The sequence below is a fragment of the Rhea americana genome, unplaced genomic scaffold (assembly GCF_003343005.1).
Source record: "Rhea americana isolate MKP2758 unplaced genomic scaffold, rheAme1 scaffold_52, whole genome shotgun sequence".
Taxonomy (NCBI): Eukaryota; Metazoa; Chordata; class Aves; order Rheiformes; family Rheidae; genus Rhea; species Rhea americana.
In genome coordinates, this window is record NW_028186668.1 from 4,432,761 (window position 1) to 4,451,651 (window position 18,891).

Sequence of the window (18,891 nt, forward strand, 5' to 3'; positions counted from 1 at the left end):
AAAGACTCTGTCCCCTGGCAATAATATATAATGCTCTTGATTATAAAATGTTACAGATTTCTATTCTGGATAAAGAAGTAATCCTATTTTACTCAAGCTTAAGTAAGGCGCTGAAAACAGGAGCTTAGATAGCTCTGTACTCTCAACAATATGCACTTACAAGCCATCACCTAGAAGACTTTATGTTACTACCAACATATCATTGTACACTTGAAGTAAATATTTCAGACTAATGTCAGGTTTTACTCAATTTTGTACATAATTGTCTCTCTTTTTTTCTTCCCCTGAATGAATTCCTTCCAAAGTTTTGAATTGATCAGTGATATAGTGACAAATGGAATTAATAGAATTTATGGAAATGGTGACGATCACATAGTGAAATTACAAAGCAGAAAAGGCAAGAGACCACATTATCCAAGAAGTTTAGAAAACTTTAGGAGCTATGGAGGTGTTTTGGCTAGGCTTTTGTTAGAAAAAGTTGCTAGTGGAGTACTTCATTCCTTTAATTCTCCCTCAGCTTTCAAAAAACTTTTATGATATAGAGGTACAAAACTAATAAATTCATAAAGTGATAGGTTATAGGTTAATTGTTTAAACTGAACAAGAAATCAAATTTTATTCTCATGAAATTTTTAGAAAAAGATTTTACTTTTGTTGAAAGACTTATTTTAGGAAAAAATTTTGAACATCTTTTTTTTCTTACTTCTGTTTGCTTTTTCCTTTTTTTAAAGAAAACAATTTTAAACAAAAGAAAACTCGATTTAGAACATCTAAAATGTTGTCTAACATGAATTTCTTTAATACAAGAATTCCATCTGGGTTTTCAAAACATCTATCCATATACTTATTCATGTTACAGAAATACCTGGAAGATTGTTTGATTTTCCCCTCCCACTTCATTACTATAAACAATTTTGCTTTCTGAATGAGTTATGAAAATACTTTTACTTCAGCCTGGCTAGCCTATGTGAGCTTTCTTGAAATTAAAGAAATAAACCCACCCAATAAAGACAAGGTATTTGGAAGTTACTTCATGCTATAACGTAAGGTCGGGTTTATGTGAGCTGTAGATCTGACCCTGCTAATTTCATATCATATTAAAGTGTTTTTCTTTCATTGTAGTTATCCTTATTGATATGTTCATTAGTTATCCAGTATTTTTTTTAATCTAATAGACATAATCTTTTTAAAAGTTCACACAGTAAAGACTATACCTAACAGAGTAAAAGCCCTACTGTGCTAAMAAGATAGAGGAGTACATCAGAAAAGGAATTATATGTTTTTAATCACTTGTTCTTGGTTATTCTGGATGAATCGTCTTCTTTCTCAGATTTCTTTTTGGCTTTGTCCTTCTCATTTGGATTTGTTTATATTCTGAATTCATCCAAAAGCTTTAATAAGTGTATGTAGGTGGGGGCAAGTGAACTCTGGTTGTCTGCCTGAGGAGGAGTGGTGTTTCTATGTTCTGACAAAGGCTGCATCTTCCTCTTGCTTCTGTAGTGATTTTTAAATATTGTATAATTTCATCTTCAAGAAAAAAAACAAGTGATGATAGTATTTCTATTTCAAATTTGTATAGGAGGAGGATTTGGTGTATATATATATAATTTTCTTTATTCCCTGTAAATGAGCCTCATTATGCTTTCATATGAATTCATGGCTGAGATACAGATTGGTGTCTGCTTTCTAGTCAGGATCTTGTATCAGACTGGCAGGAATGATGGGAGAGTGCTGCCCCTCTCCTGCCTTGTGCCCAATTAAAGTGCTGAGGCTTAGGGCTTATTTGGATCTTGTCATTACTGTGCCAGCACATTGCCAAAGAATATGCATGTCCAAACAGTCTTGTGCTTGAGCTGCTTCTCTCTTCTGAGCATTGAGAAATTAAGATGCTGGTGAATCTGCAATCCGCAGTATGTAGCCTGTAGACAGTGTTTTGTTGTGGAATAACCCAAGTACTCACTGACCAAGTGGTACATGTGCTCACTCAAGACCATAGAACATTTTGCTTTCTCAGTATCTTTAGGGTATCAGCTGCCTCCTTCGTGCTTAATCCCTGCAGTGTGTGTGCTGTGGCATGTCCTTTCAACGGTCTGATGAAAAAGAAGCACTTTGTGATCATTTTTCTTTGATTTTTCCCCTGATAGTGTAGTGATACTCTTAGAATTCATACTTTCTGGCTTCCTGGGAATATTTATTTTTTGCTGTAATTCCATTTAGAAGTCATGTTACAAGAAGCCACTCTGCAAGCTATATCCTCCCTTCATGCCACTTAAGTGAGTCAAACTCCATGCAAAAACCCTCACATACTGTTTATCTGTCACCTGGGTGAGGTCAAATGTTCTGCCAGAGCTTCATAGCTATGGATTTGCAGGACAGGAGATGCAGCTTCAGAAATATCTACTGAAGAATGCTTTTGTCAGATCCTGATAGTTGTACAGCTGGATCCTATGCAGATGTGGCAAGTCTAGCCTTGGCTCTGGTTAGACCCTTCAGCTCTGGAGTCAATAAGCAGTCCAAAYGATTCTCACAAAACAGATTTTCTACTTTGCTTCTGGGCTGTGGACTGTATATATTGAAGTCTCTGCTTCTCAYTCTACTGCAGTCTTCCAGAATATGGTCCTCACATCTGGTGTGCTTGGCTTGGCTATCATAATCAATTTCCTTGTAAGCAGCACCAGGCCACCTGATTTTTACTTTCAGTGACAGYGATTGATTTTTGCACACAAACTTAAAACCTCATTGGCTCTGTTCACATCAGAGTTTTTATCCACGTAGTGGTAGTTTAGACTTGGCCATGAAACAGTTTAGCTGCCACGTTGAAGCAAGACTGAGGTCCCCAGGAGTGTCTGTCAGTACTTGGAGGCAGCGTGTTTCTGAAGCCATTCTCCATTTTCATTGTTATCCCTTTCTTTGGTTTTTGAACAGCAGTGATACTGGGTTCCTACTGTATCTCCCTGCCAMAGGTTTCTTCATTCAGCCATTCCAGGGATATTTGCACTTCTGATCTTATTCTAATCTGATTTTTCCCATAACCTGAGACTTGGAACTAGAAGAATTTTCATCTGTACTGTCAAGAGCCATTCCTCAGTTTTATGAGAGTGCCATATTCCTGTCCTGCAGGATGATGGATGAATGTGGCTCCTGAAAGGACTTTGGAAAGGAGTATTATACTAGTTGCATAGTCCTCTAGAAGAGCAGGCAGAATACTGCCTAATGCTGTGMGGTGTGCAGCATTCTGCCTGCTGCAGCCCTTCCCTTCCATTATATGGTTACAGGCTTAGCTACGTCCTGCAAGAGGCTGGAAACCTTCCCCTGGTCCTTCTGGATTGTAGGCTGCAAGGGGGATTCCTGTCAGACTTTCTGTCTCTGAAATTGGTGAATCTTTATTGATTCACCAATGGATTCACATGGATTGATACAGACTTTAYAGTGGAACAGTACCATTATCATTGGGATCAGATAGAAAAAAATAATTCGTCCTTGTGAAAAGTTCTGTCCCTAATTGAAGCAAGATGTTCACACTGGAATCTTCTTTGCCTGTCACCAGATTCATTACCTTTCTCTCTGAAGTGCTAATGCTGAGCCCTGAACTCTGCCACACTAGTCTTGCTGTTTCATCTTGCCGGAGCAGTCTTATCCTCCACTCCTCTTGAATCATTAATTGTTGTAGGCTTGCAAGGAAATCCCTTGGCTGTAGTTACTTCAAGGAGAGGATGGGAGATATTTGTGCTGTTGCCATGGATCACCTCCATACAGTGTGCCTAGGGAGAGTCCATTAGAAGTGTTTTTTTTTTTCTTTTCCAGGTGAGACCTGAGTTGAAGTGGAGCTGAGAAATCAGCCTTTCCGTGTTTGTTTTTGGTTGGTTGGGTATTTTTCCCACTTCAGACCTCATGCATCCAGGCAATACTTTACAGTTTTAAAAAWTTGTAAGTTCAGGAGCAGATGCCTCAGTGTACTATCTGCATCAGTTTGTACAACCTCAGAAGGACTACAGAATGCAGAGGTACCTTTTATCAGAGTATATTCTGTTAAAATTAAATCTACCTCCTTGGCCTTTGAGATTTTCTTCTTGACATCTGAGCAGCCACTCTTGGTTGAATTTGTACCAAATACAAGATGTCTTAGAGGCTTCCCAGGGTAATGATGCRATTGACAGATAAATCTTACTACTGTTTTTGATACCTACAACCAGCAGTATGGATGTGAACCACAAGATGTGTTACTGTTCRGAATCATTCACTTTTAAATGTTCAAGTGGACTCAAGATAGCACAGAAATTATTTATCAGAAACTCAATTTTTGGAGATTTATAGGTCATGTGCATTTGCTTTCTGCCCTACTTTTCCCCCTCCAAGGAGTTCTCTGGAGATCCTTGTTATGGGTATTCTGCAGTCTGTAGGGAGCTGAAATAGCACCAAGGACACTTCACCTTCTGTTCTCAGTACTCAACTATGAGGAGGTGAGGAGAATGGATCTTGCAAAAGCAAAAGCCAAAGGCAAAACCAGAGGGCATGTATATGCATCCATTGTGAGAATGCACATATAGGCTGCATATTTCTCAKCCTTCTCTCTCTTCCCCCAAGATTAGCGCATATACCACAAGTAGAATTTAGTGAAAAAATATTCTCACCAATCAAGCTTGGTGAGAATYAAGTCATTGCTTTCATATAGTCTGATAAGACTCTAGTTATGGACATTCTTACCTAGCATGGCGCAGTTGCTGCGATATGATATTGTTCCTTACGTGTGACAGTGGTACTGGAGCAGATAAACTTTGGGAACCCTGGCTCTGGGCAGAGAGGTCCAGTTGCTTCAGCTAAGAACTATTGCTGCATGCTGAGAACTACTAATATTCCGTGACTTTCTCACAAACATCTTGATTAGAAAAATAATGTTTGAAAATATGCTAACAGGACATTAAATACAGGTTTATGCAGCTTGCAAGCAGAGTTTATTTTTTAATATAAATAATGGATCTTGATGAAAATCATTCATGATGAAGCTTGACGTTTATATACTGTCTGAGTGCAGGCTTATGTTGTTTAACTTTATTTTGATACTTGAAGGCATTTGTAAGTAAAGTGCTGAAACTGGATACCTTTTCAACTCTCTCTGAAGATCATTCAGCTAGAAATCATAAAAAGAAATTGATGGGGTTAAATTATGGAATTAATCTTAAATTTGTGTTTATTTCAATTTAAGACAAAATGCATACAATTTATCATGACTGTCTTTATGTTAATGATAGATTTGACTTAAGATTATAAATTATATCAATTATAAATTAGAAAGTTTGTAAGTTTGATCTGTGACTGCAAATGTTCAGCGGATGAGACAGCGTGAGAAAACTTAGTACATTTATTTGTTCTGATTTAGGATTCTCACTTTGGATTGTAATAAACATGATTATTGCTTACACTAGATTTGGATGAATTTAGGAATGGAAGTGTATAAATAGAGCTTCCCAAATGGTGTATATTTGTGCATGAATTTGGGAGGCTAACTAGAAGGAATGTTCTTTTTATGCATAACCAAGACAGTATTTCAGAGGCTTCTGCTATGCTGCTCTTGTATTTCTTTTTGTGTACTCTGGATTATGTCACTACTTCTTTAAGAATTTAATGTATGATTGAGGCAGATATTAAGAAACTGTTAGCTGCAGTTTTCCTGCAAGTTTGTCAGCAAATGATCTGCTTTAATTCAAAGAGAGAATCTAAAGTGGATCACACTTATCTTTTTTATGCAGAACAGAAATGTTTTGATTAACTACACTGCAGTATTTTCAGCTTTGTTAGTTGTGACAACAGCTTTTAACATTTCCCAAAGCACTTGATGAGCTTGGGAGTGTAGAGAGGGACTCTTCAGAGTCATATTCTCTTCTTGCTTGGCTTAGATGAAATATTTTCGTATGCACCTGAAAATCATTTTCATAAAACAAGGTCTAGTATGTGGTGCTAAGTTAAAAGACAAAAGGTCCAGTTAAATTGAATGTATTGTAAACCATGAGATAGAGAAGCTGTTTGTTTCAAAGAAAGGATAGTCTGCTGTTACATGACTTTCATTCAAATAATGAGAGTGGTGATCAGCTGTTCATCATTTCTTATGTAAGATTAGAGAGATGAATAGAGTGATTAATGAGCTAGTGATAGTTATGCATACAGAAATATGTAAAGTAAAACTCAGGCAATTTTAGGCTTGTTAAAAGTGATTTATATGAATCTTGTCCATAAAGTAAGATTTTTTTTTTTTTTACATTTTTTGCTGAGCTTTGAAAAGAATGATGAGTTCTTGGGTCAGTCTGTGGGAAGTAATGAAGGCAAAAACAGTGCCTTTCAGAKTTGACTGTTTTTTTTCCATCATTAGGTGGAAAACAGTTATCAAAAAGGTGGTTCAAATTTGAAGAATCTCGAACAGTGGAGCTGCATTTTTAATGTGCTGAAAAACCTTCTGTATCCAGTGTAGTCTATTTAGGGAATATATCCCTAGTCTTACTCCCACCACCCAACTGTAGCCTTAAGCACAGCCTGGACTTAGAATRTTTGTCTGCCTCTCGCTGTGCAGGATTACAAATTTCTGCTTGCCAAGTGGATCTTCCGAGCATCCCAAGCGCAGAACTGTATCCTAACCTACATGCAGCTGAGTCCACGCTAACTCTGCATTTATCTGAGCTTGAAAGGAGGAAGGCAGAAGTGCTTCCTAGAGTTTTTAGAGCCAAYTTTTAGGAATTGGTTTGCAGTGTGTTGGAGTGGAACTTGTTTGTTCCTCCTGGGCACCTTGGCAGAGGGGGGCTGCAGAAACATTTCCAGCTGCAGCATTTAGCAGAGAAATTTCTGGCTATTCCACCTCTTTGTATATCTCTGTTCCAGACAAAACTATGGATTCAGGATTGCTGGATGAGAGCAGGAGCCACGTGGAAAATACCAGCAATTACAGATTGCTTTTCAGCAGCAGTTTCTGACCCTTGGAGTGGGGCAGTAGCAGCTTCCAGGAGGGGGTTCTTTGTAACAAGGGCTGCCACTCCTTTTTAAGGAAGTTTGTGTTGAAGTTTGTGTGAAGCATAACCAGGTTGTACAGATTTAGATGTCCATACCTATCCAGAAGCAAGTGACTATTGCTGCCATGAATCTGGCTACTCTAGCTTAGCTAGACCAGGACCATGGATCAGTCCAGTGTTGTCAAATCAATAGGAGATGCTGGAGCAGTGAAGCTAAACTACAGTATCAGTTGCCTTAATATAACCAATATTCCAGAAGTAGCATTTGAGCTTTTAGAGAATGGKCCTCTCAGTCTCCCTTGGTCTACAGGCAGTATTCCTTTGTATGTAAAAAAAAGACATGATGTTTTACTGGCAAGGCAGATAGTGCCCGGATGCCAASGAGGTCTGGCAGTTACCTGTTTGGAATAGCAAGGATATTACTCTCTCCTAGAAATATGACTAACAATAAGCTCTGTGTGTTCAAACTGTTGTTTAAAGGGCTTCACCTGATTAATAGTCCTCCTAAGATACTGTATCTTAACTTCAGAACATTTAGCAGATTAAGCTACATGCTTGGCATTTGCRGATTGTGGTAGAATGTATTTTTGGTGGGCTAGAAGCAAGATTACACTGCACACTAAAGCATTTGGATGTCAGTGTGGTCAATGCTATCTGTTATTATGGCATGCTGAATGTTGAACATCTCTGAGCACACAGGTAAGGAATTTTGCCAAGAATAGGCCCAAGACATGACTGATTTTAAGGGACCTGTTCATTGCTAGTGTCAGTAAAGGAAACTTTGCCCACAGTATCTTTACTTGGCAAGCTAGAAGTATGACTGTATTGCATCATTGGTGAAAATGAATTACTGTTGTGGGACAGATGTGGCTTAATATTCTACTATTGTGGTTTTCTGTCCATTTCATTAAAATTCTATCTTTTATTAAAAGCACTGGCTATAATTTCCTGATTGTGCCTTTTGTAAATACTGAATGCCAAGGCTATTGTGTAGCAAAACCAGTTCATCATTCAAAACACAAGCTGTGATACAATTAGTAATATATTAAAAATCATTGCATCATCCTGCTGCCAATCCACGTGTAATTAAAAAAGTTTAAAAGTACATTTAAATTAGTTATGGGAAAAAATGCACATAATTGTGTCTGTTCTGAGGTACTCGCCAGGACCAAGCTGTATACTGTTACACATAAGCAGARTAAACAGGACATGTATGCTATCTCTAGTTCATGGGATTAGGTGGAGAAGTCCAGGTTGACTGCAGTTTCAGTTATGCAAGAGTCTGTGAGTGCTCACCATGGGTGTGTTATCCAGTTTCTGCTCCTTGTGGCCTTAAGATGACGACTGTATGAAGGCTTTTCTGCTGATTAGATATCCTTTGATTGTAGCTAACATAACAATACTGTATACATTACTGAAACAGTTTATTTCTCTCTCAAACTCTCCTACTCCTGTTTCTTGTTTCTTGCAGCCAGTGTCTTGCATTTGGGTCACCTCAGCCCATTCCCTTTTTCTGCATTACTAGTGAAACGCTGTGAGTGTACCTGGGTGTCTGTGTTAGAGTAGCATGGGTGAATGTTGTGTTTCGTAGCAAGACCGTGGTCTATCAGTTGCAGAAATTGTCATGCTTTTCTGCACTACTGTGCCTTCTTTCAGCACTAACTTGTGCATTCATTCCTTCAAGCTTTTTCCTCCTGAGTTCCTTTCTAACCTGAATGATTTCATGTGATTTCATGTGTGTGTGGTTTTGGGTTTTTTGTTTTTTTTTTTTTTTTTTTTTTTTTTTTTTTTTTTTTTTTTCAACAAAAAAAAATGAATTTTGGTTTGGCCAGTCTATTTTATAATTCGTATGTGAAAATTGGGACAGAGGACACAGATTCTAGTAAAATGCATAACATTTCAGGGAATCGCTTCCATGATAAATAATTAATTAAAAAAACAGAAATTCTTCATCCTTAGACTGTAGATTTTCCCAGTTACAGTTATGATGATGGCTATCTTTACCCAGATAATAGCTGTAGTTTCTGTTGTGACACAACTTCTTTCTCAGGTCTTACTGAGTAGATTCCTTGCATTCAATTCCAGGATGTCCAGTTACAGAGCAAAGAACTTTAAAGGAATTTTGTGTTGTATGAGTAGTACAGATGTAGATTCAGGTTAATTTTATCCCTTCTGGCTCCCTCCCTTCAATCACCCACAACAAAAATTGCAATTGACAAAACATCTTTTGGATTTTCCTAGATGTTCAGTATTTAATGCCACTAACAAACAATCACAATGTGGGAGGTTTTCCCATATAGCTCGGTAGTGCATTCATAGCACGTGCAAATCACAAGTCATTTCCTCTTCATCTTAATTACAGTAGGAACTTGAACTTGGGTCTTTAGCATGTTAGTAGAGAAGAATTTGGCAGAGGTAGGATCTGAATTTCAGTCTGATAACTTAGCTAACCTATTTTGGCAGTAGGTCAAGAGGTTGGAGCACAGCAGTGCTCCCCTTCCTCGTTCATCCTCTCTGGTTTGTCACTAGTGCCAAGGTTGCCTTGCAAGTGCTTCATTTCTGGCTGTCCTTGAGTGTCCTTATGAATCGAGTAAAGGAAGTGGAAGTTTTTCTGCCTTGTTCTCAACCATGCTGAACTTTGGCTGTTGCAGTATGGTATATTCTGGGCAGAAAAAGATAGTATATTGGAAAATCTTGGCGCTAGAAGCATACAAAATTTAATATTCAGAATACTGCTTGAAGGGTAGGTTTTTATGTTAGTTTTGTTGTTGATAGTGTTTGTATATGTTGCTTTTTGGCTTGGGGGATTGGTGTTTGGAAATCTACCTTAACTTTGGGTTTCATGTGTTTTCTTAGTAAAATTTTAAAGCATCTTTTGTTGTCAATATTCTCTTCTAAATCTTTTCCTATATAAGTAATTTTTACGTGGGGTAGAACTGAACAGATGGTTTCTGCTTATAGGTAGAATTCTATCAGAAATTGTTAAACAGATTTTGGAGTGAAAGTAGAGTTAGTCTCAGTTGCATTAATTGTATAACTAACACCAAAGGTTCTTGTGTATGACTACAAGTACTAAAACAGGAAAGTGTAGAGATGCAGATTGAACTGAAAGTTAATTTTTGTGCTTCCCAGAAACAAAATACTCTGCATAGACAATGAATCCATTACTGCTGTAAACTTATCCAACTACTCAATTTTTTAAATGTAATTCTTGAAGTAACAGTGAGTTTAAAAGTGGAATTCATCTCACCTAACTCTGCATCTCTAAAAATTAAGCTGCAAGTTGCCTCAGATCCTCTGTAATTACAGGTATGTCCATTGGGTGACTCACCCTATCCTAAATAAGGTGTCTAACCCAGAAGGGGTGGATTGCCCTCCAGTAGTGAGACATTTGACCTTTAAATGGCAGCAGGTGAGATGAATCCTGTCTGTAATCAATAGGAGACAGAGGTTCTTTTCCAATGAGTACTGTGTCATACAAAAGGGAGGGTTGTCTTATGGGGGATTCTCTTATTCCTGCTACTGCTTTATTATGATTACTAGATTACACCCATGCACACGCCTGTACCTTTTCTCTGAGGTTTCTTGTCTGTCTCCAAGCAACTTCTGTCCTGGCTTAAGAAGGAGGAGGAAAGGAAAATAGTTGCCTTTTTTTTCTTTTCCTTTTTTTTTTCTCAAAGGGGAGCTTTTTAAATAAGACAAAGGACTTCGTATTCCCTGATTATTCGTCTTATAAGAGGAAAGAAAAGCAAATATCACTTCAGTGGGTTACATTAGAAATTGGTACCTCAAGAGACTCACTGCACAATAAAAGTTGTTGGGCCAGTAGGTTTTTCTTAGCAAGATGAAATTTCTCTTCAGAGCAGAGGTCAAATGTCTCTCCCAGAACTGCAGAGGACATTTTAGAGAAGAGGGGACTMAAAGCATTATTCAGAAGAAATGCCTTATTTCTCTAGAGTGTAGCTGTGATCCAGCCTTCCAGAGGMTATTTGCCTTTATTTGTGCTTTTATACTTTGTAACTTCTGCTTTATTTATTTTTTTTACGCATACTTTTTTTTTTGCTGCATAAGGGATCTTCAGAATTTATTGATTTAGGCTGTTCCTGGAGGGAGATACAGATATATGTAGAAAAATACAGAAATTCTAACCGATAATCAGAATGACAATTATGAGTAAATATGAAAAGGCATCAAGCAGCATCAGCCAAAACATAACTGTTTCAGAAAAAGCACATTGAAAAAAATTAATTCACTGGATTAATCGTAATGAAGTTAAGAGAATAGTTTGGAAGGATAAGAACTTTTGAGATATGTTGTTTGCCATCAACCTTCATTATGATTCCATATGAAGGGGAAATAGTTCTTAAATTTTTAAAATATGAACTATTAGGAAAGGTGACATACTAGAATAAACTGAGGATTCATRCTAACGAGAAGTAGGGCAGTAATCATATTAAGTATACTGAAGGAGTTTGAAGTTGTAATGTACAAAAATATTCCGTCTAATTAAAACTAGTTATAAAACCTGATGGCAGTAAACTTTTTGTGTTTTAAAAAGTTGTGGGGGATGATCTGAATGCCTTCTTACATAATATCTTGCTAACCTCTGGAGCTCAAAGCCATATGATACAATACCTGAAAAGCTGAGTAGAATTCAAAATAATTGGACTTTTGGATGGATATAGATGGAAAAGATATATAAACCTGGGTGCTAGACCCACAGCCTTGTTTTATAATTACCAAATGGATCAAATTAAACATAATTGCTAATGAATTTAATACAACAGAGGCAAATCAGTACTGTTTCTGTGAAGGGAAACTAAGTGAAACGAAACTGGCAGGTCTATGTAGATAAATAATGAATAAAGAAATGACTGTCTCATTTCTGTTTTTTTTTAAATCTTTGAAAGGAAGGCTACTTATTTTTTCAATATGCCAAAACCAATTCTAGGTTTATTTTAAGATTTTATCCTTGTACTGCTGTTAAATATACTTATTCATAAATCTGAATAATTTAGTAGTGGCTGAATGGTGTGAGTTGTATAAAACTTACTATTGGTTCGAATTATTTAAATTGCTGAATATAAAAGAAGACTTGTGGTGCTCCCTTGGAATCCCAAGAATGAGAGGCACCTGGCAGTCTGAAATGCGGCCCAAGCTGAAACCGGCACAAATGTCTGTGTGCGATAGAAAGGTTTGTTTTCCTTAGTAGCTTCTAATTTAGCGACAGTTGTGTGTTGAAAAAAAAGCCCTCTGCTTGTTGCAGCGGGTACTGTTTCGGTCTCACACTTGCAACATGCAGTTGGCACCCAAACAAACAAAAATAGCGTGGAGTTGAAGCACACTGTTAATCTCTGCTCATTCATTTAAAAATAGAAGAGGAAGATTTCTATTGAAATAGGGAAAAATAGAATAATGTAGGAATGAGTTAATGAGGATATATATATTCAGTAATGAATAATTTACAGGAGGCAAGGTAGGCAGTGTTAAGTCTTTTCCACAGTACAAGAACAGAGGTATATTCAGTACTCTGCAAATTAATTAAAATCCATACAACAGCTAATCTGAAGAGCTTAATAGCATTCATAATAATTCAATTTTTGGATAGATACCATACTCTATTATCATATATAGAAAAAAAGATAAACTCTCCAACTTTAAAGACATAGATTAGTAATGACCAGCATTCAAAAAGCTTGAATGTCAGTTATGGCTCATTTTAAAAAGCTGAAATATCAGTCATTGCTGCTGTTCAATTATTAGAGAAAACAAAGGCAGGCACTCTGCTGGTAGATACTGCTTGCTGAAAATGAACTTTGCAAATAGTCTATCCTCTGGATCTTTTTATTTTGTTTTGTTTCAATGTGTTCAATTTTGAAACTGAAAGCTCAGGTGTGACACAAGTTCGGTACATGTTTTATGTGTGCTTTTTAGGCTTTTTGTTGTTTTTTTTTCCCAACTTTTTCTCTGCCTCTGTTGCATTCTGATTTTATTCTTGCTTAGTTAAGTAGCTGTTTGGTTTTAAATACAAGCAATTCTCTACTTTTAGGCAGTTGCATGATGTCCAGCTATAGGATACTTAAAAAAAATCTCCAGCATCATGATGAAATGACATGTCTTATGTACAACTTGTCTCACGATGTTTATTAGTAAATGAACTCAAATATCACTTTCATCAGATAAGCAACTAAAATTAGTTCTGTTGTTATTGGTAAATTTCTGTCATGATGATATTTACTTGGATTTTTCTTTTTTAATTGGAGATGTATGTTTACTATATATCACCTGCACTGGCATCACATGACTCCTATGGCAGGAAGAGTGAGTCAGATTGTTTTTTTGATGCATGTCAACAGCAAGGTGTCAGATGTAGAAACATCAGCATTGAACCAGGAAGAGAACAATGTAACTAAAGTTACCAGTTGATACAGAAATGTCTTCTGTTACTTTGCAGAATGTAATAGATTTATTTTTTTTTTACTTTGAAGTAACAACTTTTATGGTCAAATTTATTGTACAGAACATTTTTRTTAGGAAGAAAATGCTGAATTTCTTCTGAATCTTCTGAGAGTTAAATTAACAAGCATCTAAAAGTTATCTGCATTTCTTACAGGGTATTATAGAAAAATCAAAGATCAAAGGAATTCCAATCATAATTGATGCTGTAAGTACTTTTTTGATTCATTCAGTGGTTTGACATTTAAGAATCTATTTAGTAAATATTTGTCTTACTGGTTTTTGCAGGATGGACTGTGGCTCATTTCCCAGCAGCCTTCTCTTATTCAAGGCTACCAGAGAGCTATTCTTACTCCAAACTATATGGAGTTTAGTAGACTATATGAAGCCATGGTGAGCTATTTTCCTTTTTGATAGTTAAGAGCGTTAAAAAGTAGTCTTTTAGTCTTTAGAAATAAACACCTTATTACTGGGTTAAACATTATATGCTGTTTCTTACATCTGAGAGAAACATCATATAGGTTTTCATTCTATGAGATAATTGCCACAACAATGCACATTCTTAAAATGAACTCTTTTTTAAAGAAGAGCATTTCTTAAGCATTTTTGGCACTTCGTAATGAGTATAGAATAAAAATGCCAGGGCAGACTGACAGTAACACTTTTTTTCACACACAGAAGTAGCATGTGTTAGATTATTTTGTTCTAGTAGTAAAGTATGTATTGTGTATGGAATTCTTGTGTTGTAGCTTAGAGACCCCGTAGACAGTAGTGACCATCATGGATGTGTATTAAGACTCAGCCAAGCCATGGGGAATTTGACAGTTGTTCAAAAGGGAGAACGAGATCTAATTTCAGATGGAGAGAAAGGTAAGTGAAGCCTTTGCTTTAGCAGTGTGATTTTGTTTGTTTATTTTCACTTATTATTYAATGGTTGGCCTATAAGTGTACTGTATAGTAATTGGTTGACTGTATTTCCCTGAAAACTGAAGGGAAGGGAAGGCTGTCTTTACAGATCACCTATAGATGCTTTGTGTAAGGTGATATTTTAAAAGCATGTTAAATGTAACTTAATAATTTATTTGATGAATAAATGTGCTTATTTCATTTCTCATTTAAATGGCTGTAACATTCTTTACATTCTTTACATTACACGGATACTGAGGGGTTTTTTTCGTGTGTGAGTTGTTTTAAAATCCTTAGCTGGGCGGGTTTATGCAAGTGCAGATGGTATTGCTAAATTAATATGGGTAACACTGTTGTTTCACCATATATTGGTGCATCTGAAAAATGAAGATGTCTTTAGGTCCATGGGCTACTCAGTTTGCTGACTTTGTCCATCACCATTGGTTTGTAGATTAGCACATATGTTTGTCTTGTTCCTTAGCCCTGGCTTTTTTTTTTTTTTTTTTAATTTAGCTATAGATTGCCAGTACAGTTTCTTAAAACAGTTCCTTATAAATATGGTTAAAATGTACTTAATAAAACTAGCCATCTGTCAGATGCCAAGATCACTTACTCTGATCAGTATTACATTAATTCACRAGTGCCCTCATCCCATTTTGACTACACGCTCTCATTTCACGTAAGCAGCAGCTCTGCCTGTAATTACTTGAAACACTAATATATGACAAATGTTTATGCCACTTAAAAATTATTTCATGTATACATCAATTTTTCATTATTTGGAGCCATGGGAGACTTCTATATACAATAGAAAAATACATGTAATATGATAATTGGTTTGTGCAGAGCCACCTTCCACATGCCCCCTCAATAGTACAGATACTGTAGGACACATTGAAGCCAGCTGGGGTCAGTCAGTCATATARTACCCAAGCTGTCCTGCATAGTCTGCTGTCATGCTGCACCCAGAACAGGCTTCGTTTGTACCTTGGACAATCAGCCCRTGCTTCAGGGAGAATATACCTTGTTATAGGCTAAAAGATCCTGTCTCSAGTTTATGCTGTATAAGGAGTTTTAAAACACTGTAGCATATCTACTTTTTGTATTTTTATGTTCACCATGTTCTTTGCGTACTGGAATGTTGCTTTTTAAATTAAAGTCAGTAAAACTGGGGGAGCACTTTAGACTGAATGTATAATCTAGTATATCTCTGCTCTCCTTTTGAGAGTTGTTGTTTCTGAGGTGAATGTACCTCCAGCACTTGCTCTTCTTCTTTGTCTCTTCTCATGCAGGCCTCAAAAAACAGAGTAACCCCAACTCTCTCAATTTCAATTTTGAAACTGAAAGCTCACGTGTGGCACAAGTTTGGTGCATGTTTTATGTATGCTTTTTAGGCTTTTCATTGCTTTTTTCCCAACTTCTTCTCTGCCTCTGTTGCATTCTGACTTTGTTCTCGCTTAGTTAAGTAGGTGTTTGATTTGAAATATAAGCAATTTTGTACCTTTAGGCAGTTGCATAATATCCAGCTGTAGGATATTTTCTTGTCTCTTACATTGGTTTTATCATTGGTGTTTTCTCTATCCTGGATTACAGATATTAATGCAYGTTCCTGAGCCATAAGAAAGCAGTTGTCAGGTTTAATACAGATTATAATGTCTGTTGCATATACTGTTTATAGGGTCTGTGGTGTTTGTAAGAAAGTTAATTCCTGAGAAATTTGTAAAAATTAAAGACTTCAGCCTTCTTTTGACAAGGAAGTTCTTTGGGTCCCATCAGCAGAGTCTGTGAGTTACTGCTGGTCAATTTTTGAAATGCTCCTCAAATAGAGAATTACATTGAGAAAAGAGATTCTGCTGTCTGCTTTGTGCTGCAACATAGAACATGTTTTCATGTCACTGACCTTGAATTCTCTCCCAGGTTTTTCACTCTTAACTTTTGCTTCTTTTCATCTGTCTGTTCTTTTGATCTAATGTCACTTYTTTTTTTCAGCTGAGACACAATGCATGATGATTCCAGTATGAGGGGAAACCCAGGTCACTGGATCAGGCCAATGTCCTCTGAGCACAATCACATAACTATGAAATGATCTGTGTACTCCTGTTGCCTTTTAYTTTTCCTGTCATTATCCTTCTGTAGCACTTAAGCCTTACCTTTTTTCAGATATTTCCTGCTTGAGCTCATGTACTTATCACACTAATACTGCAGTTTCCAGATACCGCTTTTAGACTTTCTCCTTGAGGAATATAATGCATGTATGATTTCTGAAAAATTAAGTCTGGATGCACTGCAGAAGRAGGAGCAATTGCAAGTTTGACTGTGTAGCTCTAGTGTTGTGCGTTCAGCTGTTGTGGAAGGAAGGCTTTKTGAGGATGCAGAATTTTGCAGCAGGGAAAGCTGTGACTTGGTTTCTTTTTGGTTTATAGTGATTGTAGGGGTTATTTTCACAATACTTACTGACTGTAGGGAATTAAGTAGAATTAGTTTAAGACCAAGAAGGTTATAAAGTGATTTGATAGTGGGCTAAAAGTACAAGTGTTGGTGGAGGATTCCTGTCAGTAGATAGCTCTGTAATCTAAGCAAAATGGCGCAACAAATTCTAACTGGATGCTGAAGCTTAATATATTTGGATTAAAAGCAAGGCAGACTTTGTTAACATTCAAAGAAAATAGCTATGAGAATAACATACCTAGAACTTCAGTAGATTCCCAAACTGTAAACTCTCTGGACATTTGTGAGGTTTGTTTTTGTAGAAAATCAAATTAGATGAATAAAATGGTTCCTTATGGCTCTAAAATCAGTATAAAATCACCTGCATGGTCTCTGTGAAATCAGTAACAATCCTCTGTTACAAATGAGGCCTTTCTAAGATTTGTCTCTTTCAGGTATGACCTGCCAACTGCCCTGTAAACATAATCAGAAAGATTTTAAATTAAGTTTTATATACTGTTTTTCTCTTTCCTTTTGCGATTCCATATTATAGCTTGGTCTACAGTTGTTGATTTCCTGCCTTACAAAGATGAGCTTCACCATGTTCTTGGTAGGTGATATATCAGTGCCATCACTGACCAGGGTAGAAATGAGTACTCAGCCTATGAGTAAAAGGTAAGTCAGCTTTTGTTTGCTATGACACAGCTCTCTAAGGTTTTCTTTTTATTATTCTTTGGAGAACTGGTCAATAATAAAGTGTGGTTATACCAGTCTTAGTTCCTAACATTTTTAAAATTTGGTTAGGTCCTTGAAATAGGTTGTTCTTTGTGTGTCTTTATTTTTTACTGAAATGAGTTTTTTCTGTACTTTCCCTAGCCCCTGTGTTTGTCCTCTCCTCTCACCACCAAAAGGCAKTCTTTATGGGTAAGCAGCCAGCACCTGCCTGTGACTACTTTTACCTGGAGCCAGTAGCCAAACATAGTTACTGTTCTGTTGCCCAGCTGCAAAGAAAAGGGGAAGCATGTGAAAGGGAGGGGTAAAAAGCTTGCCCAGGCGGTGCTTATAATCTCAACCTTTCATTCCTTCCAGTAGTGGAGAGGAAGCTGTTCAGTGCTTGCCAGTCCCACTCTCACTTACATGAAAGCTGTTATGGTGTCCAGCCGCCCAGTAGATTCTGCCTTTGTTGGAGGCAGGACCTTCAGCTCCATTTCCACTTCTGCAGACTGAGCAAAAYAGGGAGGTTGCACTTCCCATCCATAGTGCCACCATGTTTCATTGCATGCACAGCCCAGCCTTTTGGCTCCTTGATATTATTCTGCACTGTTTGTTATCCTGTTGGATAGGCTATCTGAGAAAAGTAAAATAAGATTTGGATTATTTTCTTTTAACTTAAATTGCTCACACTCAAGGACCTATCTAAGTTTTAAAAGTGTAATTAGGGAGTATAAGAGTATAACAGTATAAACACCCTTTATATGAAAGTCAGCTTACGTTTTTCAAATCAGTTGAGTGACTTCTCCAGCCCTCATTATTAATATTGGTTTCACTGTCCTTTTCATTCAGATTCATGTTTCTGCAAGTCCACAATTTCCAGCTGTGTACTTCCATAAACTAATTTGCAAAAGGAAAAAGATAAATTTCTACTAGTATGAGTGGCTGCCAGGTCAGAGATGTATATCAGTGAAAGATTTTAGTCAAGCCCTGATAATGGTCTAAACCTGAATCTTCCATTTGATGAAGCAAAATGGTTCTTGATAGCTATGTTGTTTTGCATAAAGTTATAATCTTAAGCCTTTTAATTAAAATGAGATTATTTGTTGTGCTGAGGGATAGCTAACATTAGCTATCTAATCTAGTTGGATCATATCAGAAGTCAGAATGGTTGTACCTTTCATGAGTGGATCCTTGAGCACTTAAAGAGATGGATAAGTGTAATTACTCCTGTTTTTTGGATTGAGGGAGACAAGTACAGAGAACCTGTTCAGGACGTAAAACATTCAGGTATAAAACCTTAGTCTCCTGGCTAWCTTTTGGTCTGCAGCTTCAATAAATGTGATATTTCACTTAGGAGTGTTAGCTTTCTTTATCATCAGCAGTATTGAGTCTT

At 36.9% G+C, this 18,891-nt stretch overlaps 1 protein-coding gene across 2 annotated transcripts in view; it reads left to right on the top strand.

The window, feature by feature from the left end:
- NAXD (NAD(P)HX dehydratase) overlaps positions 1-18,891 on the top strand; it is a 49,826-nt gene that overhangs the window by 20,582 nt on the left and 10,353 nt on the right. The window contains exons 7-10 of one of the 2 annotated variants that reach the window (XR_014897437.1): positions 13,609-13,659; positions 13,740-13,844; positions 14,201-14,321; positions 17,338-17,459. Coding sequence is in view for 1 of the 2 variants with exons in the window: in XM_085318136.1 (XP_085174262.1) it covers positions 13,609-13,659; positions 13,740-13,844; positions 14,201-14,321 (277 nt within the window). In the remaining variant the exon portion in view is untranslated. The remainder of the gene's footprint in view (positions 1-13,608; positions 13,660-13,739; positions 13,845-14,200; positions 14,322-17,337; positions 17,460-18,891) is intronic. The other variant, XM_085318136.1, reaches the window with a different exon arrangement.